Consider the following 24767-nt stretch of genomic DNA (forward strand, 5'->3'; position numbering starts at 1 on the left):
TGTTCATCTGCTTCTGGTTCTTGTCTTGTTTTCGTTTCTTCTGAATCGGATTATGAACTGGTATCTGATACTTCTCGATGTTCTTCTGCAGATTGGTCTTCTGGATGTGGGACTCGAAGTGTATGACTGGCATGAATCCAGTTCTTCACCCCTGCACACTTCACAGCAGTTATCGTTGTCAGAATCACTTGCCGTGGTCTTCCCCAGCGTGGAACCAGACAATTTCTTCTCCGGTGTACTTTTGTGCGGACCCAATCTCCTGGACTCAGGTCGTGAGCTGGCTTCTTTTCAAGAGTGGTCGCATCTGGTCCAACCTGATGAAACACAGAATGTACCATATCAGCCAGTCCTTTACAATAGTCCAAGACAAAGTCATCCGATATAGGCAGCAGTTTGTTGACAGGAATGACAACATGTCTCATTGCTCTGCTCATTATGATTTCATGGGGGCTCAGACTAGTTTTCCTATCAGGAATTGATCTAATGCTCATGAAGACAAGAGGCAAGACATCTTGCCATTTGAGACCTGTGGCTTAACACATCTTTCCCAATCTGTTCTTTATGGTGCCATTCATTTGTTCCACCACTCCAGAAGCCTCTGGTCGGTAGGCACAATGCAATTTCTGTTGTACTTTTAATGTTTCACAAATCAGTTTTATAATTTAATTCTGAAAATGTTTTCCTCTATCTGTTTCAGTCGTTACTGGGAAACCAAACCGAGGAATGAACTCTCTCAGTAGGAGTTTTGCTACAGTAACTCCATCATTCCCTCTGGTCGGGTAAGCCTCAACCCAACGAGAAAACAGACAAACAATCACTAGTACATATCTTAACCTGTTGCATGAGGGCATTTCAATGAAATCAAGCTGCATACGAGTGAAAGGGCCTCCCTCCCGTCCTATGGTTCCCAAGCTCACCACAGTTTTCCTTCCTGGATTAAATTGCTGGCATATGAGACATCTCTGGCAAAGGCTCTCAGCTATAAACCGGAATTTTGCATTATACCAAGTTTGTTTGAAAAGTCTAATCATGGCATCTATTCCAATGTGTGCTTGCCCGTGGTACATCCGTGTCATGGTAGAGATCATGCTATCAGGCATTACTGGTCTTCCATCTCTGTAAACCCAAACTCTGTCTACCTCCCGTTGTGTACATCCTGATTTTATCCATTTTTTTTTCTCCTGTTCCTCTGCTGCTTCATGTAACTGTCTCACCTCATCCCATGTACTTACTATGTTAATAAAAAGCAAGGGACATAAATCAATTTCCTTTTCCCTGTTACGATTCAATGAGGTCTGATTTCGAGCACAGTATTGGGCAATGTCATTTGCAAATTCATTACCGGCGGACACATAATCTGTTCCTTTCTTGTGTGCTGCACATTTTACGACAGCTATCTGTTTAGGAAGCTGTATCGCCTCAAGTAACTTGCCAACTATTTCTGCATTTCTAATTGGAGTTCCACTCGACGTCAAGAAACCTCTTTGGGACCAAATCTGCCCAAAGTCATGCACCACTCCAAACCCATATTGGCTGTCAGTAATCACAGTGATTCACAAATTCTTTCCCAACTTGCATGCTCTAATCAGTGTAAACAATTCGGCAACTTGAGCAGATTGTACTCCTTTCAAACAAGATGCTTCCAAGATGGTTGCAACAGTGCACACAGCATATGCTGCACTCAAAATTCCTTCTTCAGTTCTCAGGCATGACCCGTCTACAAACATCACATAGTCAGACTCTTTCAAAGGCATGTCCTTTATATCAGGACGTGGTTTGGTGAAAAAATGAAGCACTTCCAGACAATCATGATCAACGTCATCCTTCACTTCTGCATTTACAGCATCGGGCAGTAACGTTGATGGGTTCACATTAGAGCATTTTACAAGATTCACATTTGTAGCACCCAAAATCACCTTTTCATATTTAGTTAGACGACTATGCGTCATGAACTGTGTTTTACGTCTCGTCAAAAGGATTGCCACATCATGTGGGACAAACACTCTCACAGGATATCCCATTACAATTCCTTCACTTTGCTCTAAGCTCTTACATGTGGCAGCTACTGCTTTCAAACATCCATGCAATGCTACAGCTACTGGATCTAGTACGGCTGAAAAATAGGCAATTGGTCTTCTCAATCTTCCATGTCTCTGCACTAAAACGGAAAGAGCACATCCATCTCTCTCACTGCAATACAGCTCAAATTCTTTTTCATAATCAGGCATTCCAAGAGCCGGTGTTTCACACACGCTGTCTCTCAATTTTTTAAAAGATTTAATCTCTTCTTTATTCAGCTCAATTGGATCTCTCACATCCCTCTTTATCAAACGCACCAATGGTTTTGCAATCAAAGAGAAATTACTAATCCACTGGCGACAGTATCCCACCATTCCAAGAAACATTCTGACTTCTCTCTGTGTCATATTCCTTTAATGATTTTAATTCTATCCAATGTTATTTTCTCAGGCCTTTTTCGATCTTATGACCTAAGTATTGTACTTCTTTCTGACAAAACTGCAATTTTGATGGTGATACATTAAGTCCGCCATCTGCCAAATGATTTAACAGTGCAATTGTATCAACAACACAGGCTTCTCGCATCTTCGATGCCACTAATAGGTCATCGATATACTGGACTAGCACTGAACTTTCTGGCATCTTCAAATCTTCCAGTGATTTCTTTAAGATCTGATTAAATATTGAAGGGCTTTCTGTATACCCCTGAGGGATATGGCACCATGCCAAAATACGCTCGCCAAACCGGAACGCAAAAATTGGTTGGCTATCAGGGTGCAATGCAATAGAAAAGAACGCATGTCACAAATAAATTACTGTGTACCATTCTGCATCATGGGGAATCTGATATAGAATTACTGAAGGGTTTGGCACAATGGGACAGCAAGGAACAACAATCTTGTTCACCTTTCTCAAATCCTGCACTATTCTAAAAATCCCATTTGTTTTTTTCAAACCCATGATCGGTGAATTACATGGACTGCTCATTATTTCTCTTAGAATTCCTTGCTCAATCATTTTGTCTATTACAGGTGTTACTCCTGTAATTATCTCTGGTGTCAACTTGTACTGAGGGGTATTAGGGTAATTTACTCCTTCTTTTACAGTTATTTTCACAGGATCTACCCTTTTCATTAATCCGACATCTTCTCCTGTGAAATCCCACGCTTCTTTTTTAATTCCTGAGGTATTCCCTCTGGATCAAATACAACAAATGCATCAGTAATATCTGGTTCTAGGTTAGCCATTGTCATTCTATAAAGCACATCATCATCTGGAGTTTCAAAAGCTATACCATCAGGTGTACAAAAGATGGAGCAATTCATTTTACAAAAAAAGTCCCTACCTAACAGATTTACAGGACTAGTGTGACATACTACAAAGCGATGCATGTCAGCAAATTTCCCTATTCTAACCTTTACAGGATCGGTAAGATGGGCTTTTATCTGTTTATTAGAAGCTCCAACCAGTTGGATTGTCTCACCAGAGAGAGGAAGATTTTTTACTTTAACTGATCCAACAGTTGAACGAGTAGCACCAGTGTCCACTAGGAAAGTAACATTTACTTCATTCACCTTTCCATCCAGAAAGGGTCTCGTCTGGTCTACTTCTAGAGTTGCGGCAAGTACGCACTCCTCTTCCTCTTCTAGGCACCGTCAATAACTCTCCTCTGACTCACTTTCCTCGCGTTGCAGCCAATACTGCGAAATGGCACCAGCGCGCGGTAGCTTTGTTACCTGTTCTTCGTTGTAGAATCCTGTCTAATTACTGTATCTTCGAGGATTTAGGTTCTGTGGAAAAGGTAGCTTTGGCACCTGACACTGTTGGGTAACAACCTGCTGCTGTCGCGGCAGTTGGCAACTCACCTTATTCTGCACCTGTGGATTCAATGATGGATTAGCACCATTAGCTTTCGGTGGCAATTTACACTCGGATTTTCAATGTCCTAATTTTCCGCAATTATGACATGGCCACTTCTTTTTAGCTTCATCTATGCTAATCTGCCCTTTTCCCTTTCCAATATTAGGTTTTTGTCTTGCTTGCCCTATTCTAACTCGTTTGTTCAATTAACTGGGCTTCTTGTCGCTCCGCTACTTTAACCTGTGCCCACATTGCCTTTTCCTTAAATTTTCGTTGTTTGGCTTCAATTTCATCACTAAAATATTTTGCATGTCGCAACACTTCATCTATTTTCTTATTTTGCCAATCTACCGTATGTTGTTTAATCATTTCACTCACTTCAGTCCTTAAACCATAAACAAATCTGTAAACAAAATGACTCAAATCCTTTTCACTTAGTTTCTCATCTCCACTGTATTGCTTAAAAGCCAACAGTAACCTCTCGTAATATGCATGCACTGATTCTTTGACCTCCTGGTGAGTTCTATCAATGTTTACCCAATCAGTCTTTCGGAGGTACTTTATTTTTCTGAAACGTAATTACCTGATCATATTTTTTCATTACTTCTTTGTTCTGGGGCTCCTGTCTTAGGATCCCTAGGGTACTCTTGAGTTGGCCAATCTATAGCAATTTTACATTCTGTCCATAAATCTGCAGGCACAATTATGTCAAAAAGACCATTCAAATCTATCCATAATACCTTTGAAAGTTTGACAACCCTATCTACCTGTCTATACCATTCAACTGGTTTTTCTCTCAACCTTGGGAAATCATTTGTAAATGACAAAATATCCTGTCTAGTCCATGGGACATGTACATATCCTCCTCCAGGAATTTCTCTCATGGGACATTCTGTTACCACTGGCTCTTTCTCTCTCACCGAGAAAGCTAGAGAGGCTTTGTCTGTTGTTTCCTCTCTCCTTCTAAACCATCTACTTTTCCATCGATCCACATCACCCCATTTTCTTAATAATGCAATCAACTCTTTAATTTGGGTTAACTTTCCTGCCGTATTCAAGTTTTTAATATCTTTCTCATTAAAATCTACTCTGTGTGGCTTCTGAAATGACCTTATTTTTTCAAAATCTATTCCCATTTCACTCGCTGTCTCTTCTAACTTTTCATGCAAAGTCCTTGCTCTCCAAGTAATGCTTTTACACAAAAACATTAATTCTTCATCTTGGCGTGTTTTTAATTTTTTCAGTTGGAATACTTCCTACAATTAATTCTTCTAAATTTACTTTTAATTTCGCCACATCTAAAGGTTGTGATTCTGTATCCTTTTTCTGTAAACTTCTTAACCAATCACTTAATTCTTCAGATGTTAGTCCTACAGGCATTGTCGCTATTCTCATTTTATCTACCATTTTCTCTGGGGTTTCTGTGGCTGATTCTGTTGCCATAGGTGTCTTATTTGCTGGACTCTGGTTTACGGTCAACTTTTTAGGTGTACTTAATCCTGATATTCAGGCAGTAATCTTCCATTCGTTTTCTTCTGAACTACTCCTTTTGCATACCGCCATTATACGGGACTGTTAAACAATGCTCACTATCCTTTTGTTTATCGAAAACTGCTATCACTGGTCCTATAGTTACAGGCACAGTCACTGCTTCCATATTCTTTGTTACTTCTCTAATCTTTTCAGTTAATTCCTGTGTTGTTCTAACTAGTTCAACAGACTTTTCATTATCAGATCGTATTGTCTGTGACATTTCTGAATCATTAAATGGATTATTTTCCCCAAAATTATTCGACATTTGTTCAAAACTGTTTTTTGTTACAGTTTCCTTTGGTGGTGCACTTGGTGTCACCATCGCAGAATCCTGTTGATAATGAGGTGGTTTTTTATAGAAAATGTCCTCCAGCACTTCATCCTCAGATTCACTCACTTCATATCGGTAACCTTCTGATCCTGCATTATTTCTTTTCTCTGTACATTTTCTACCACCCGTATCTCCAGCACTACTCATGGGAAACATGCCTTCAGTCATGCTCGCATTACCCCATCTTCTCATTGTGTCCACATGGCTTTCTTGACCTTAATATCTACCAAACACATAATTATACCTTCTTCCACTCCGATGCCATTCTCTTTCATACATCTCTTCTTCCCATTCCTTCAAAGCCTCAAATTGGGTAGGTCTGGGTTATGGTTCCAATCTTCTCATTCTATCTCTCAAATTCCTTAGTACAGCTAGACTAAATGAACCATTTTCCCGAAACGCTAGTACTACATCATATTTGGTTTAATTAACCCAATTTTCCAACCAAATGCATGTATGATAACCATATTTCTCCACCATAAAGGATGCAGGCGTTTTCGGTGGAGGAGGTATCTGTCCTTCTCTAGTTACAATTGGCTTATCTTTCTTAAATAGGTCTTTGATTTTCCCAAACCATGACTTTTTCTCCTTTTCAGGTGGATCGTAATCCATCTTGTTTTAATTTTTAACCCCTTCCCCGCTCATGACGGAACGGTTCCGTCATGCCACGACCGTTGGCGGCCGCTCCGCCCACGCGGCGCTGTTTCCCCGCCTGTGCGGGGGGACAACGCAACTGGGCGGAGTGATGACGGAACCGTTCCGTCATGAGCACAGCTCAACTGTGGCTCATGACGGAGCGGCTCCGTCATGAGCACAGCGCCGCCGCGCTGCCCCCCCGCACCCCCCAGCGCCGCGGCGGAATTCCCGCCGCGGCGAAGGGGTTAAACACTTAATCAATGAAGCTCTGCAATTCACCTTTTCACTGCTTCTCAGTTTTCTGACCAATCCTAGCGCGACTCACAGTAACGCACCAATCCAGAGCGTCTACGTCACTCTTGTAATTCTCCAATCCTAGCGCGTCTCACACTAACGCACCAATCCAGAGCGTCTACGTCGCTCTTGTAATTCTCCAATCCTAGAGCGTCTCACACTAACGCACCAATCATTGAAAACTTCATCTTTCGACGACTGACCAATCTCAGTGCAGTTTTTTTCTGTCGTCAGCCTTTCCCACTACTCCTGCTCTTGCTGACCCCTCCTTTACAAAATTTATCGGCAAACTTTTCTTACGTTTTCTTTAATCAAAGTCTGTTAATAACGACATAAACAAATCTCCATTGCCTGTTTCTCTAAACCAAAGAGATAGCTTTGTTCATTTACACAAGAATTCTGTCTTTCCAGTGGGCAGCGCTTATCTCTACCCTACCACAGACTTTTTCGTTTCGCCGATAAAGTAGCACTTCCCTCTACCTTACCCTTCTAACAAGCAAAACGCAAACCCGTTTCTCTGGGGATAACACACATGGGGAGACTATAATGCTCCTGAGAATTAAGGCCAGAGTTTCACAAGGAAACCTATTGCTATTCCACTCACACACATTCATACGGAGATTTCCCAAGCATAACACAATTCCGTGTTATCACAATTCTTGAAATCAGACAATGTTAATTTCCATGTGACTTCTCTTGCCACATAAATCCACTCCCTACTTCCCGGAAGCTTCAAAATTTCCCACTACACATAACATAAACAATACCCAACATAAAGTGTTAAACATAAAACAATAATAACCAAACCAATACAATAGAAACCATCATCTCTGCTACCATGAAATACTGATCCAGCGCAAAGGACATAGTTTACATATTCTCCTTATGTCACAGATTCTTATTCACAAAGGTTGTTCATACATTCATTGGTGGGGCCCATAACACCCAACACACTTCACATACACACAGAATCACCCGAATCTGTACACAGGAGAAGGGCTGCTGGACATGTGGGTACCTTATTATCTATCAGGATACATTTTCTTACTACTTTATATATACATTCTATATACACTTTTCAGAATCTTGACTTAATCATCAAGGCATTCCACTGTTTGGTCTATGGACCAACTATTTGGACTGGTTGATGGTGAATTAGAACCAGCTAACACACAACAGAAGTCTAGGAATCATTCATTTCTTCAGTGATTAATTTTAAGAACCACAAACTTGTTTCTCGTTATTTCAATATTGTTTATCTAAGTTATTAAACATTCCCTTTAAACATGCATTTATTTAGTACAGTTCACAACTTGAAATTCAGATTTATTAATGAGTATCAAACATTTAGAGATTTCATATAAACATAAATTTTAAGAAAAATGTAGTAAATCATTTACCAAGGATCGGGCGACGTTAGCTTCAGATCAAATAGGGAGTTATCCGCATTCTCAGGTAAAACTCCCCTAGACAGGCTGTCTGACCCACACCAAAGGATCAAACCGTCAGGCAAGATACAGGATACAATGCAACAGCTTTGCAAAGTCCATATATCAATCCGCAGTATGGATTAACTCTACACCCAGACTGGTCGCATTGAAATTAAAGAAATTTTAGAAAGTCGGAAATTTAAAAAGAACAATCACCCAACAAGAACTCCTTTTTAAGAAATAACCCAAAGACTATCATGACTGCAACTCTAAACGCAACTCTCGATCTCCTCCTGAACCAACCCTCAATTCCGCTCCCTCAAATCCGCACCCGTAATGACAGATGAGGGGTTCTTATACCCTTTTCGTATATTACTTCATACAAAATATGGCAACTTTAGGGGCAGACCAAATGTTCTGATTGGACAGTTCGGGGTTATCAATAGTTCATTGCACTCTTCCCAGTGCAAACTGGTTCTGCATAGTGTCCTCCGGTTCCCATGCGGGGTCTGGCAAATGTATCTTTTCAAGGCAAAAGGGTCCTATTGACAGGTTAATTCTTTGTCACTTCCTTGGTTCCCATCCGCTCATCTTCTGGCTTGCGGTCAAGTCCCCAACACATCGACCTTGGCAAGGAACACGATGTCAGGAGTTCATTTTACCTTTTGATCTCCAGATCTGGGCATGCGCAGAAATCATCGCGCGCACATAGTGGCATCTGCTTCAGAGAACGCCATCTTGAGTCCCGCGGCCTAGTAGGCCCGAATGTTAACTAAGCGAAAATAGACATATCAGCAATTAAAATTTAGAAATGAAGTTTCTAATGTTTAAACCCACACTAATCCCACTTCATATTAGTATTTTCCTAGCTGCAGCAACATTTAAAGCGATAATACTTACAATACGATACCTTTAAGCCACAATACCATCACAAAGCAATATAAACCATGCAATTTCATTATTTTAACACAATCTAAGGTTAGTTTGCGTACCATTATTAATTATTTAACTTTGCCATGCAATTAGCAATTTAGTCCCACGTCTATTTATGTTTATCAAGGTGTAAATGTTGATTAGTACCACTTCCACTTCAAACATGTTATATAAATTAATTTTAAAATGATTACTTAATTAATTTCATGCAAATTAGAGGAGGTATACAAAATTTTGTTTTACCTGCTCCATCAGCACCTATGGAAATCCTGGTTAACAATGGGAACAACTAGTCAAGATGAAGTTGTACTGTACCTCAACTAGTGATAACTCTGGAACTATAAGGGCTACACCAATGGTACAAATGATTATCTATGCAGAATAGCAATTAGAGCTACACACCACACATAAATGTGATGGTCAGCTGCCTCCTGGTCCATCTTGGACTGAGAAAAAGTGAGTATGGGCACTCTACAGACACAGAAGGGGAAAGGGCCAATGCAGCTCCCACAAGTTGAATTCAGAAGACAAAGAAGAAGTTCATAGGCCGAGATGTAATTCTTGTTTCTTCTAGGCAGCTTGGTTGGGGCAACTTGGTGGCTGGTGAGTAGACTTAGTTTGTTGATTTGCCCTCACACAGGGCATTCCAGTCAGGTGTGACTTGTGATTTTCTTCCTGAGAATTAGGACACTTCTCTTGTCAAGCGGAGTCCAGGGTCTCTGCAGGGAAGGGGATCTTCTTTCTGTCTCCAGGTCACAGTAGCAAATTGAGTCTGCAGGCATTCCCAGACGAGGGTTGCACTCTAGCTCCTGGACGGGAGTCTTCTTTCCTATAATAATACGCAGACCTCCTCAGTGTGAAGATTATGTTCTTAAACGAGCAGTGGCTACTGGGTCTAGTGCTTCTACCCTCCGGAGGTTTGGGCTGGCCACCAGAGCCAGCTTGATGCTCTGCCTCATTCCAAGGTTTAAGCTCTCCTCCAGTTCACGAGCAGCATTTTGTTTCTGTTGCTAGACACATTTCGTAGGCTCCCTACTTAACGTTCGCGCTTAGAGCACTTCTGTTCAGGTGTAATCTGTGTGTCTACATTGGTGGTTCACTTTGCTCATATTGTAATGGGAGGTGGCCAGGAAAGTAGGAAGAGGTGAGTCTGACCCCGGTATGAGAGACCTACACTGAGGATAAATGGAATGGGCTGGATACCTCCCCCATCAGGGCGAAGACCAGAGACTGTATGTAGTCATTGATGGACATCACCGACCTGGCACAAAGGAGACCAGCGTGTAATGCGGCTCACAAATGTGGGGTCAAACAGACCCCAGCTCTCACCAGTCCATTTTTACCTGGCACTATCCCAAACATACAACAGGAATCCTTGATGCATGTCCCAGACATGCTGATGGCAAATGAGCCCAGCTGCGGCAAATGGACCTATCTTTTTCAGAAGAGAGCTGATGTGGATGGAATCACCTGATGCCCCAATCAGTCACCGCACAGCTGGCGTGAGAAAGTGGTAGCTATTTTCGCTCAGAATGGGGTACACATTGAGTGCCCCCCTGACATCTGAGTCCAGCTGTGACGTCTGCCAAGTTGTGAAACACAGAGCACATCAGTGGGCTTGCTGATTGGCAAGCTTACAAGCACAGAACTGTCCAGAATATATACAATGCATGGGCAGTATAGCTTCGCAAAGCCACAAAGAAGACTTTGGTTCCAATGTTATCCAAGAGTACCTCCTTCGTTCTGGTTGTACTTTCCAAAGAGGCTCAGCAGTTTACATTCTCTTAACTAGAGAGGCCACCCAGCTCCACATCATCGCAACACTGTTCTGAGCTTTCTTGTGACATCCTAGTGCATACTCCTTGTTGTAACCTTGATTTGTAGGTTAACAATAAAGGATTGGAGACACTGTTCATAATGACATGTCATGGGATGGTGTCTACCTCGAGTGGTCTGCAGGCCACGAATTTGACATTTGTCAAAGCCAGCTTACGCTTTTATCCTTCCAAAATTAATACATTGAGTATTGTTAAAGCAAACAATAGTAACTATTACTTATACGTAGCTCTAAAGTTAGCAGAGTTAATTCTACTGTAACTCATCTAGTCCAGGGTATTGTTTTTCTTTCTGGTGCTTGTAGTCTTGAATGTATCATTTACTAAATGGGACTACATTTTTCAAAAGGCAAGGAAAAAATCCAGGTCTGGATAAGCAACTCCTGAGTGGATGTGTGAAACATGAAAGCTCTGTTTACAGTGCTAAAAAGTTTTTTTTTTAAAAGCTGTTATCTTAAGTGCCACGAAAAAAACAAGCTATTACTGATATAATGCAGATTTGGCTGTAATCTGGTTTCTGGAGCCTTACATTTAAAATGCAATAAGAAATCTACAAGTACCAAAGTGAGCTAAAAATCACTTGTTGTATAGCTTACTGCTGGTGCGGAGTAACTTTAAAGCTCTGTAGAAAAGCTGTACGGTTTTGACCCAAGGGGTCTAGATTGTCTGCCTCTTTGCAACAGTCCTATTTGCATTTAGTGTCCTGACTCCTGCCCCAATGAATGACGTGTTTTCAGTCAGATTAAGCCCCTCTTTGCCATTCAATCTGAGCAGAGCACTCATTGGGCCTGATGTGTCCAATGGGTTTATGGGAAATGTGTTGACACATACAGGCCTATGCTCGCTAACTCAAGGACAGATCTTGCACCGTAAGGCCTGCTAGGTTTGCAGGAAACGCTCCTTCTTGGCATTCTGGTACTTGTAGTTCTGCTTTTTCCATTACAAATACAGGACAACTACCGTAATGCAAATAAAAATATACAGAACTGGATGAACTACTCACAATCAGCATGGCACAGACTAAAACTTTGATAAGAGGTACTATTATTGTATTTTATATTTATTATTACATACACTTATGGATCCAATCACATCTTGCCCTACGTCCTAACTCTATTAAATACTTTTTAACAAGCCCATGAGAACCTTTGGCCAGGCAGGATGTACTTGTGGAAGGAGTCATCTGATCTTCGAGGCCTCAGTGACAGATGTGGGTTGAGGGGCAGTTACTGAAAGGTGGTTGGTTGGTTTATGCATTTCTATATAGCACAACCTCGACCCAAAGCGGAGTATAACGATTATCATGAGCACCAGTTACATTACACAACGACATATTCATTTCGTATTACTATTTGCATATACCTGGAAATTTAGAGACTTACCTGGACACTACAAGATGTCGAGCTGAGGGCAAGGTTCGAACCTAGCGCCCCCGCTCCAAAGTCGGCAGCGCTGGCGGTAACACCACAGCCTCTCCAGGCCAAATTTACCTGCTCGACAGACTCACTTGAGTCTGGGCAAGTCTGCATATACGTGATGAGTCTCACCTGAGTCTGAGACCTGCCTGAATACCAACGGACCTCACCTGGGGTCTATTCCAGTGCTCAGTGATTGGCGCCCATTTTGCCCCATTTCCACCAATAGCGGCATAGTTGTATAAATACGTCAACCCTCGAGAGGTGTTCTGAGGCACGATGGCTTGTTTTAGTGCGTGTGGATTGTTGCTGGTGCTGTATGGCTTTAGTGCTGCTTTGGCAGCAGGCCGTGTCGGCCAGGAGGTGGTGCTTGATGGGAGCTCTTCTTTGTTGAGTTGTGGCCCCCGTAGCTTGCGGTTCCTGCTTCCTCCGACACTTTCTAGCGACTCCTCCCTTACTGTGAGAGGTGAGCGAAGGGGGTTGTAGTTCTGTGTGTTCTTATTGTCACGTGTCGGTAGTGGCTCCTGTGGTGGTTAAGTGTTGTAACTTTCAAAACATGTTATGGTGCTTGAATGCAAATGCTGCTGAAAAGGGAGTCCTTAATATCTGTGTATTTATATTCTACTAGGGTTGGTCTTCGGGTGATATCCTAATTGCTTGTTGACCCTGCGATAAAGACGTTTTGCTATGAATGACCGTTTGTGGGCTTTGTGTGCAATAGATTTGCATGTGTAGTAACCTCAACGTGGTAGTAATTGGAGGTACTGCATTGTGCCCAATTATTGTAGTCCAGTGGCCTCTCATTCCTGGTTTTATGACTAACCCCCTTGTTGAATTAAGGGGTTTGCTTGCAAAGAATATGTTAAACTACAAGTCCCAGAATGCAAAAAAGATCGTATAAAGGTGCTCTTAAAGCAGTGGGGACAGTTTAGCTTGACTTAAGGACTTGCAGTCTAAGTAATACCTTTCTGTGTGGTTTTTCTGTTATCTGGTTTTTAGTGTTTTTCCTGTGAAACAGGTTGGACCTATATGGTGATTCTGGTGCTTTCGGTTGATGTGATGGCGCTTGATTTAGTTAACTTGAGTGTTTGGAATAAATTGTGGTTGGTATAGTTTGGGGGTGTTTTATGCTCTCTTCTGACTCTTCTCCTTCTCCTAGATAAGAGCGGCGTCCCTGTTGCCCTCCAGAATGATACTGAATGTGGGATTTGGGTCAGTCGGCAGCCAGGTGCCTCTGCAGTCATTGGCGCGGACTACGCAGGGTGCTACGTGAGTGAGCAGGTACGCTCGGCTGCCTCCGCCACTGCTGCGGTATACTGTGCTGGGCTTCATTCCCTCATGACTTGTGAGCCCTGCGCTAAACTCCCGAAGTAATGAAGCGACAGACTTGCCTCTGGAGGTTCGCAGTGCTGCTGACTTAGCAGCTACCTGAACGTGTACTTTAGACCCGATAGTAAATGGCTGAGTGTAGTTTTTTTTTTCTCTTTTACAGGGGGAAAACCATAGCCAGTAAAAACTGGCCGAGGTGGGACTACAAAATTGTGCTGTAATTCGGTGGTTGGAATTCTGATACCAGTATTGTACTACTGAGTACTCTCAATTAAAGCCCTGTCTATATCACTATACCTTTGCTTGATTACCAATTTGCTTTTATTAGGCAGTCTTGTCTACATTGGTGCCACTGTAGGCGAGTTTTTGTTTTAGTGGTGTTGCTCGATCTATTGAACTTCCTCGCAGGCTCCAGGCTGTATATGAACGCCCTCTGCACGAGGGCGAAGGAGTACAGCTGAACTGCATGCGTTTCAAGTCGGGATTCGTTCCTCTCTGCATTAACGCCCGACTCCTAATGCACGTTGACTCTGCGTGCACTGGGCAAACGCTCTAGGTGTCAGCAGTCAGCCTTCATAGGGTTGGCAGTGTTTTTTAGCTTCACTGAAAACTAGCAGTTGGGGAGAGGAGCTAACATTGTCTGGATGATAACGCGGGAAGGAGTTGTGGACCGTCTCCGAGAAGTAGCTTCATGGAAGGGTCCCAGAAAGCACTTCCATCCAAGCGAACCTACCTGCAGCCGTAGTTTAGTGGGGAGGCTTCAGATTACTGCAAAACTAGCCCAGTACCAGGTCCCCAACCATTACTGCAATGAGGTGTGGCAAACCGAGCTGGACCCCTTACTTTAGAAACCGGGTGAGAACCAGGTGCTCTGCGACATGACTGGTTTAATTGCACAGTCATGGGTGGAGACTACTGCGCCAGCTGGTAGGATAGAATGAATGGTCTTGGGTAACCAATTTGGTATTTCACAAGTGCTTTGGAGAATACTTTGTAGGTCGGGATGTATGTTTCCTTTATAGTGGCATTGAAGACGAGTTTTGCTCTCTACAGAACGTGCCATTTTCTGACGCTACCCAGGGGCATATTAACAAGGGCTTTATCTCAGCTTTTTTGGCTTTAAAAGCCAAAGAAGCGGAGAAAAAAAAATATCGCCCTATCAACAGGGTGCTAACATGCAAAATCGCATGTTAGCACCCTTTTTCACTATGCTTCCCATTGCATCTCTAATGAGATGCAAAGTGGGCGTTCCAGAGCAAAATAAGAGAAATGTTGCTAAGCGACATTTCTTATATTATCAAGCTTCACACTAACCCTGTTAGAGACAAAAAAGCAGCACTAAACATGGTTAACGCTGCTTTTTTACGTCTGCTAATTTTCAGATTTAGCCATGTAATCCACCTCCCATTGGATTACATGGCTAAATCCACCATGGGCTATCAACAAGGATATTCCTATCCTTGTAGTTTATCACTGCATTACCAGCAATAACCTCCCAAAATGCTGCTATCGCTGCATTTTTTTTTTATCGCCTAGGTAGTTAGCGTTGTTAATAACGCGATAACCAGGCAATATTATCCAGCGGGCGTAAAAAAAAATTACCGCTAAGCGCCCTTAGCGTTAATTTGCCCTGTTCCTTGTTAATATGCCCCTCAGTCTTTGGTTTGATAACAAATTCCTTACTAAAATAGCCCACATGTAAATAGTTGTTACATGGGCCTAATGCTCCTACATCACATATTGCTGAGTGAACACAATTTTGAACACACTTATAACCTCAGTAAATCAAAGATTTTTTTTTCTGTAAATTCTTGATCACTGTCAACAGATTTGGCAGGCAAATGCCTAGAGGCTGGGTAGGAACGGATGCCTGTGAGCAGTAGTAAGAAATGTCCTAGAAAAAATAGCTTGCAACAATAAAATGAACTGGCCAAGTCTACTTGACAGCAGGTTTGTGTCTAAGTGACCCAACCCCCCCACCTTAAAAGTAGCTAGCCGTAGTGCCATTAAAACTGTTCAGTGTAACAGTAAAGGTGCAGAAGAACAAATGGCAATCTTTGGGTTTTTTAATGTCTGCAACGTTATAATAGTGAATGCAGTACAAGGTTCCAACTACTATACTTATGCCCAGGGCTTTGACTTCCTATGAGTCTAGAATGAACCTGTGTGTATCGCTCCTTAGTGATTACAGCGTGCAACTAACAGAAGGGTGGGTGCAGAGCTGCAACACCGCTATGGTGGTCCCATTGCTACACTTTAATCTGGTATTTGCTTTCCTCCAGGATGGCGAGTATATCCTGACCTTGGATGTTGAGGAATCCTTTGCTGGAGAGAATGCCACTTGGGGAGAGAAGTTGAAGTGCCCAGTCTTGCCTGGTGAGTGATTGTGATGCCTGCATGTCACACTGCTGGTTACAGTCCAGGCCCCTTCGCTGCTGTAACAAAGTAACTGCTGGTCCCTGCTATGGTAACATGAAGTTCTGCTTTATCTTCCAGTTATGGATGCTCCCAGCCCAAATACCTGCGCTGCTGTTGCTCTTCCAAACCGCTTGCTTTGTGGCAGTCTACCCATCACTCGGGAAGTCTGCGAGGCGCTAGACTGCTGTTACGATGCTCGCACATCCTCCACACCATGTTACTTTGGAAATCCAGGTTTGAGGCTCCATTCCCTGCTCCCTCGTGGTGTAATGGCTATAAACGCACATGACTGGCATTTTGTAGTGAAGCTAGAAAGGAGTTTTTCCTCAATTTACAAGTTTGGGCTGTAATCCTCTCTATTCAGAATAACCCTCAATGTGCATTTCCAGCTCATGTTAAATGTTTGTGTTGGGACAGTGATAGTTGACTCTAGTAACTGCTGCTAAAAGCCTTAATTCTAGAGGTGGTTAGAATTGCCAAATCATGGGAGAAGCTGGGAACCATGGTAGTATTCCAGAGTAGGGTCCTTGCAAGGTCTACTCTGGGGGAACTCGAGTGAACCAATCCATCCATGAACCATAGGTGCCTTCATAGCTGTAAAGGCACATCATGGTAAGCAAGCAGGCCACTTTTATTGCAAACTAGACTGGCATGAAGAGAATCGACTGCGTGCACAGGAAGGCTCTGGCAAATTGCATTGAAGACTTCTTGCGTGGCAGATCCAGCTCCGATTCAGAAATGCACTCCTAGTGGAAGCGAAGTCTTCAAAATGGCGGGGCTCTTGGAGGCAAGACTGTCCATGACCAGCAATGGGCAGGTACACGTTGTGCACACCACTATCTGAGGCCTACATCTTTTTGGCTGCTCCTGCCTTAATGAAGCTTGTGGAACGGGTTAGGAGTGCAGGGCTATGTCTAGCAAGCAGCTGGCACGCACTAATTGTTAACCAATTCTCTATGGCTTGGAGGTTCTTTCTACTGATGTAGGGGAATGACCCGACGATTGCACCGAGGAATAGGAGCAAAAGCTGTCCTACCACAGAGGTAAATGCAAGCCTTTAGCTGCTAGTGGCCAGTCAAGGTGCAGATGTGCTGCATGATGGCTCTTCAATTAATCACCTCAACCTTTTTTCTATACCTGCAGTACTAGCCTAGTGGGAGCTACTGTAATACATTCCTAGCAGTACTAGCCTAGTAGGAGCTACTGTACTACATTCCTAGTAGTTAACGGTGTAGTCCTTCAAGGCAAAATACAATTACATTGAGACTGCAGGTAGTTGTAACGAAATCTGAATGTATAGTGGCTTGTGGACTTGAAGGTGGTGCTGGAAATGGATGTTTGGTGTAGGGTGGAATTCTCGTGTGGGGTTTCCAACACTGACTAGTATGTTTCACTTCTAGTGACTGCCCAATGCTCTCCTGATGGCCAAGCAACCATTGCCATATCTACTGATGTCACTCGACCATCTCTGGAATTTAACTCCGTGCGTCTCCTCACTGTGAGCAGTTCATGCTCTGACCTCAAGGTGTATCAGACTGCTGACTTTCTGGCATACCGGTTCCCCTTGATTTGTGGAGGTGTTCAGCAGGTAAGATGGTGGGACAAGACTGTTAGAAGCACTTGCAACAGTTCGATTCCACACCTTACATGGACCGTCTTAAACTCCATCTTGGGTGGGTCCTGTTAGATTAGACCATTTAAGCCCCATTTTTGTCCCTATTCACCCCCCACCCCAAAAGACCGCTTTAAGTCTTAAATACTGGCTCGTTGTATTAAGATCTGTAGGGTGGGAATCCTTGCATTGCCTAGTCCCATAGTACAGCACGTTCTTGTCGGGGTACACGTGGCCTCAGAAGTAGAAAGAACATCTATGATGCCCGCCAAGCTGTAGTCTAGGTTTTCTTGCCTACTGCAACCGGTGTAATCGGTGACCTTTGTATGATTTCTTCGTATTCTATTTTGGTTGATATTGCATGTGATTTAACTCTACTCCACAGGTCAAAAGTGGTACCACTATATACGAAAACAGGCTGGAGGCTACCAGGGGTGTGCTTACGGCGAACGGTGCCTCGATCAGCAGGGACAGCACCTTCAGGTAAAGTTCATTCCAAGTAGCTGTATAGTGCTCCCGTCTATGAAATGGGACTGGGTTCATGGAGCCAATGTCTAGTCAAACATACTGGTTGAGTTATTTCCATTCAGTGCTGTTCAATTGGTAATCTTGTGCATGCTACAGGACTATAAATATCGGATATGTATTGGGTTAGTAGAGTACCAAACAAACTTTTTTTTGGTCCTGCTGTTTTGTACACCTTTCCCATTTGTGCAATAGTGTTTGTCTCGCGAAAGCACTGCTTAGTTGTAGCATGAATAGTCTAACTGTAGAGTAGACTTGTGCTTCAACTTGCCTTTGGTATTTCGGAAGCAACGTTCTCTAGTATTCTAGTTAATGTATGGTCTCATTTTTAAGTGATCTGCAGGGTATAAAATCTAATTCAAATATCACGGAGACTGCATTTATTGAATTATCAGTATTTTGGGCATATCTTTAAGGTGCAACCTTTTGCCAGTAAATTTGGCTTCTTCCCTCCCCTGTTCATCTTGAATAAAGTTTACATTTCTGAGTCGCAGAATGTAGCATGATCAGGAGTCGGTCAATGCCTTGTTTCACCAAACTGGGTCTACTGAACCGCCTCCCCCCTGGCAGCACAGGAATTGGCTTGAGTTCTACACTCTGCAGCACTAGTGCTTCCCTACAGGCTGTTATTTTTACACTTGGGAGGAACCCACGTCCGAGCAAGGACTGACTTGTACTAAGTTCTCACCCTCCTTGCCCCATAATATAGATGTTGTCTTATTTCGTATCTCCCAAATGAAGTGGGGGAGGGGGAAGGTCGTCTAAAGCGATGCTACTAGTCAGCAGGATCTTAGTTGGGTAGATGCATAAATGTCGTATTCACCGAGTGCTTCCTCTTAACAGGCTATTCCTCTGGCAGCAAGCTCCCGAACACTCCCATTTGTTCCCGATAGTACCGATGACAAATGGAAAATCTCGAACAGCATGTTTCCCATTAACAAAGTCTCTGGCCGGTTCAATCAGTCTCTAGCCCGCCCCCCCCCCCCCCCTTTCCCAGAGTTTTCTCTGGTTCTTGGAATCTTCACATTGCGAGACCTTTTGATTTTGTCTCCTGTCCCAACCCATCTGAATGGTGTGGGTGAAACAAGGGGTCTGTCTTGTCCTTTATCCTGGCACACAAATGTGCTTCCATGAGTGAGAATGTATCTGCATAATTCTACACTCTTGTTTGTACTTGCTAAGAGGACAACAGCATAACTCACCAGGCTGTATGTCCATTGGCTTCTAGAGCTGTGGTGCCTGCCACCTCTACAGTGAGGCCGCCTCCATGCCCACACATGATCTGATCAGGCTACAGACTGGGGTGTAAGGCTCAGTTCTTCAGTGTCAGTAATTTTCTGTTGGTGTATGTATCTTGCACCCGTCTAGCTGCATTGGAGTATCGTTAATGGCTTTGCTCTATTCTTGTTCATCAGGTTGACTGTGCGTTGCACATTCACAAGCAGCAGCAGCTTCATCCCACTGCAAGTAGAAGTCTTCACTTTACCACCGCCCGCTCCTGTGAGCAGTCCTGGACCGCTGCTCATTGAAATGAGGATTGCAAAAGGTATGTTGCTTGGACTAGTGCCAGCCCATGGTACTAATGCTGCTACCCGTTCATTGGATATGAATTTCAGGCAAGATGGTCTCTTGCCTTTGGTATTGCAGGATAAAGCACTGAGCCTATCGCCAGGAAGTGTAAAGTATGTAACTGACTGCAGTTTATGGGTCAAGCACACTATCTTGCACTAAATAGGTGATTGTACCTCTACCAGTATGAGTATTTTTTTGGTTCTAGGAGAGTGCATCTGCTTATGCCTAAATATTGGGCAGTCTAATGTGTTCACTTGCACATTGTTCAACCTATTTTAGACATCCCCAGTGTGTACTGATTTGAGAACCCAATCCAATCCGCATTTTATGGTGGTAGGAGTGTGGTGTAAGAGGCTGACTGTCAAGCCTAGTGAATTAAGGAAACTTGTCTTTAATATTGCTTTGCTGTGTAGGGGAGTATCCCTGCTGAGACGTGGAAGTTCAAATAGTGCTGTTTCCACTTCATGATAAACCCTGGGCGGAGTTGTGCTACACAACTCCGCAAAGAGGTTAAATGCCACTGCACTAAATAAAGCACTGCAAGCGGTGTAGTAAAATGCAGTTTGCGGTGATTTTCAGTGCCGGATGCTTGCCTGCACTGTGCAATTATCGCAAATGGCACCATGCACAGCGCAAGCGAGCACTGCTTTTCTGTCTGCCGCACACATAGATTTTGAGAAACTTGATTCCCCTACCCCCCCCCCCCCCCCTCTCGGCATTGAGTATTCTCGCTGGGAGGTTTATTTTTCACGCTCACCAACTTGATGTTAATGAATGAGGGGAAAAAAAACCTACCCTCCGCTGCACGAAGCCGTGTATTTCGGAGCTCCGCGAAATACTGAGTGCGGCGGAGTTCACCACCCAGGGTTATTCATGATGTGGAGCAATTTACACTAAGATTAGACTCCTTTGGATATCTAGAATGGTGATAGTCCATGCAGAGTTGCGATTGTCCTGGAGACCTCATCTTATGTGATGGTTGCTGTGGTATCAGTTTGCAGGTGATCCTGCGAGTCGTAAGATGAGGCTGAGCTTTTCCTTCAGTAGTTGTGAAGGAATTCAGTTGGGTGGATTGGATACCTTGAGGCGTTGCTTTAAAACTAGGTTACTGGTTTAAAATATCTTTTGGTCAGGAGGTTGGACCTTCGTTCTGTGCAGGCAGAGGGGGTTGCATCTTCCTGGTGACAGATTAAAGTCTCGCATTCGACACCAATCTGAGGCCTGTTTACTTTCATTGTAAGCCAAGCCTACTATTGATCGATTTACTGTTAATCTCCTGGGTAGACCTTAATGAATCCAATCTGTGCTGAACGCATGACCATTCTGAGGCAGATGGTCCCAGTGATTGTTACAGAATCACCGTTCGTGTCACAGGTCGTGTTTTCTGCATGGCATCTCTGCCTGCTTGTAGTGTGGTGGGGGAGCTGGTAAGGGAGATTCGGTGTAATCCGATGTGGCCATACAGCATGCCTGCAAATAGGTTTGTAACCAGCTGTTCATATCCCACCTGCAACCATACAGCTGCCTTCAGTGGGATTCAGGCATTAGGAGCTGTGGTATAGATGGCCTGCGATTCTTTCAACTGCTTGTTGTCCAAGGCTGGCAAGGGGGCTAACGGGTAGTGGTGCTATGTTGAAAGGCTGTGGTTCTTGCTCCCTTAGCTCTTAACTTCTAAGAATGCAGTTTATTAGTGGAGGCGTTATTCCCTCCGTCAAGTGTGCCTCCATATCTGCAGGTCCTTATGCCCTGCACCTACATTACCAGATACTGGAACCTCGGCTGTATCTTATCCGTTCATGTTCTTCTGGCTTGGATTCAGAGCTGGGCGTGGCTGAGTATTCGGGCAGGCTGAGGCGAGACGATGCACCTGTGATCAGACCCAGCATTTTCAGCCATGGATTTATAGCCATTGAGCCAGGGATCGTGTGGTGCAGTTTTGCTACATGGCCACTAATTGATGAACTGATGGATGCCTTCTGTGTCAAATCATGTGACTAAAGGAGTCGCAGGGCTTGTGAGGTTGAGTGGAAAGGCTAAACTCCCATACCTAGGATGTGCAGCAACAAATTAATTTCGTTTGTTTTTCAGACCAGACGTACAGCGCGTACTACAGTATGGGTGAATACCCAGTGGTGAAGGTGCTGCGGGAGCCTGTCTTTGTGGAGGTTCGGATACTGCAGAGGACGGACCCCGCCTTGATGCTGGTTCTGAACCAGTGCTGGGCCACCCCCTCCAGTGACCCGCGCCAGCCTATGCAGTGGCCCATCCTGGTGGACAGGTGACTTATTTCTGAGGGATAGATGGCTGTGCTGGCAGTAAATGGTGCATCATGTGTATTAAACTTGGTTTCCGCTTGTTCCTAATGCAGATGTCCCTATGATGGCGACAATTATAAGACCCTGCTTCTCCGGGTCCGTGAGACGTTCCCCGCGCTACAGTTACCATCTCACTACCAGCGCTTCGCCGTCTCTACCTTCACCTTCGTGGACAATGCTCAGAAGAACATGAGGGGCCCGGTAAGATATTCTCGATGGAGTTTCCTAAACTAGGGTAGACTGCGGTGGCCCTCGTGCACGGTAACTCCGGGGAGGGGCGGGGCTTGTGTTACACGTCGGGTATCCAGTGGCGTGTACTGTGCTCTATTGGTCGTCTTGTATTGTCTTTGTGCACTGCTAGCGTGCCTCGAGGCCTTTCCCCGCTTGACCACTCTTGTTCTTGCAGGTGTTTTTCCACTGCGCCGCCTCGGTGTGCGTCCCCTCTGCACGCGACTCCTGCTCCGCCGCGTGCTCCTCAAGGAAGAGTAAGGCTGTTTTTTGGTTCTTTATGTGATACGTTTTAATTGGCAGGACTGTGTCATTAGCCTCACGCATTCCTCTTGTCTAGAGGTTGCTCCAACGCTGTATTGTTGTGGCTTTGCCTTCTTGTAAGCTCTTTGGTCGTCCTCCCCAAACCTTGAACTCTTGTGATGCTTTCCTCCTCGTAGGGAGAATGATTCAGGATTGGAGCGTGGATGCTGAGCCTGCGAGTCTCGTGACTGCCGAGGGGCCCGTGCTGTTCCTCACAGAAGATGCTGCTGTACTAGCGGGTAAGTGAAGCGGCTTAGAAGGGGCCTGGGATGCCATTCACGGTGTTTAAAATTACCCACCCTGCTGGGCTGACCAAATTGCTTGAACTGTTTTGGGTTCCCAGTCCGGTGCTGCTGAAACGTTTGTTCTTTGAGAGCTAGTTAAGGTGTGAAGTAGGCTTTAAGGGTTGTTAAAACCAAGCCTTTGCACTTTGGATATTACTAATCTGTATTTTAAAGCACTTTTTTATGTAGCAGCCCATCTTATATCGGGGGTTATACACGTTTAAAATGGTGCCTTGCATGTTACCAGTGCTTTCTGCCCCAGACTAGACTGGGGCATTGTAGCACTAAACATGCAAGTCACTATTCTCCACTGCACTAAACCGGATTCCATCCTGTGGCTCAGTATATATGGTGCATTACATTAATTAATGGAGGTTTCATAACGTGATTGGGAAAAGCACACGGATTATCAACTGGCATTTACATTTTTGTTTAAGCCGTATCGTATTACCTGAAGGTGAGAGACCGCAACATTTACATTTACCCAGGGTAATTGTGTCGATCAGTGGCTTAAAACGATTAGCAGAATGGTGAGGAGGGGGGGGGGGGGGGGTGCTAGGGGAGGAGAAGCGTCATTAATGTTGTAAAACTGACTGCAACCATGTCTTTGTCCGTCAGGCTCTCGCGGCTCCCGAGAATCCTTGATGCCAGGATGGGTGTGGCTGGTGGTGCTTACAGTTGGATTGCTGGTGTTCATCGCTGTGGTCTGTGTTCTAGTGCAGTGGGTTGGGCGCCGGAAGCATCATAATGTACAACTTGAAATGGCAGCTGTGAAGACCTGAAATAAAAATATTTCTTAAAATGCTGTGTGCTGTCGTCCTGAATGTGGCTACTGGTGCAGGGAGGGGCTTGGTGCACAGTGAAAGCTAATGTCTCCTTTGTAGGATGTGACTTTTCCTCTTTCCACTGTGGAAGAAGGAAACTGCACAGCAACCTGAGGTTTTGAGTTGGTCCATTAGGAAGCCAATTAAATGCCTCCTTCCAACACAGCTCCTTCTCAAGATGGTGGTTCAGATGTTACACACTTGGTATTCTAAAAGGAAAATAAGTTTTACACAGCGTTTTTATGGTCGCGGGCCTCTTTGGCACTGGCATCACAACAGATGGATGATTAACACCTAGTTGTGGAGGTATGAGTTAAAGCCAGGTCTTAAGATTATTTCTAAAAACTAACAGGGAAGAACTTGGCTTAAGTGAAGGGGCAAGTCATTCCACCATTTGGGAGTACCATACATGAGGCTTCTACCTCCCACCCCCATACACTTTCTTCTAACTTGTGTACTTTAAATTTGACTGCAGAGGATCGAAGTGGCCTAGCTGTAATGTCATCAATTTATTTTTAAAGTAGTTTGGGCCGTCTCCATGTATGACCTTCAAGGTGATGCAAAGTGCCTTCGTCTAGCCTCTTATCCACTTGCAGCCAGTGAAGCACCGCTAGCACCTTAGCCGCAGAGCCTTGTCTCGGTATTCCCAGCCTTAGGCGAGCTGCAGAGTTCTGCATAATTTTCGTTTGCTAAGGAGCAGTTTCTGTAAATTGATGTACAGACCATTACAGTAGTCTATTTTGTATAGGGTGAGGGCAGTTACCATTACTCCAGCACCAAAGGAATTAAAAGTAGAATCTTTATCAGAATGGTTCTTGAATGGTGTTTGAGGTAATGGCGTTCACCTGTTTGTCAAACGACAGATGGGTCTCAAATCACCCTAGCGTTTTCACCTTAGTGACTGGGTTTGGAGTGGAGCCAAGTTCCTCTGGTGCAGTCTTGTGACCAGAACGAGGTATTTCCCAGCAGGCCCACCTCAGTTTTATTGTATTTCAACTTCAGACTATTGCACGTCATCCAGTTGTGAACTTCTTGCTTGCAATTGCTGAAAGTGGCCGCTGACTGTTTTTG

At 44.0% G+C, this 24767-nt stretch overlaps 1 protein-coding gene across 1 annotated transcript; it reads left to right on the plus strand.

Annotated features, from left to right (window-relative positions):
• Window positions 1–12537: 12537 nt before the first annotated feature.
• LOC146810626 (zona pellucida sperm-binding protein 4-like) lies at window positions 12538–23674 on the plus strand. The gene is made up of 12 exons (XM_085614435.1): window positions 12538–12752; window positions 13446–13567; window positions 15898–15991; window positions 16112–16267; window positions 17434–17621; window positions 18031–18128; window positions 19586–19716; window positions 21831–22020; window positions 22111–22258; window positions 22464–22542; window positions 22726–22827; window positions 23491–23674. The coding sequence occupies exons 1-12, from the start codon at window positions 12566–12568 to the stop codon at window positions 23652–23654; spliced, it is 1659 nt and encodes a 552-aa protein (XP_085470561.1). The 5' UTR covers window positions 12538–12565; the 3' UTR covers window positions 23655–23674.
• The last annotated feature ends 1093 nt before the right edge of the window (window positions 23675–24767 follow it).

This window comes from Triturus cristatus, chromosome 7 (genome assembly GCF_964204655.1).
Source record: "Triturus cristatus chromosome 7, aTriCri1.1, whole genome shotgun sequence".
Lineage (NCBI taxonomy): Eukaryota > Metazoa > Chordata > Amphibia > Caudata > Salamandridae > Triturus > Triturus cristatus.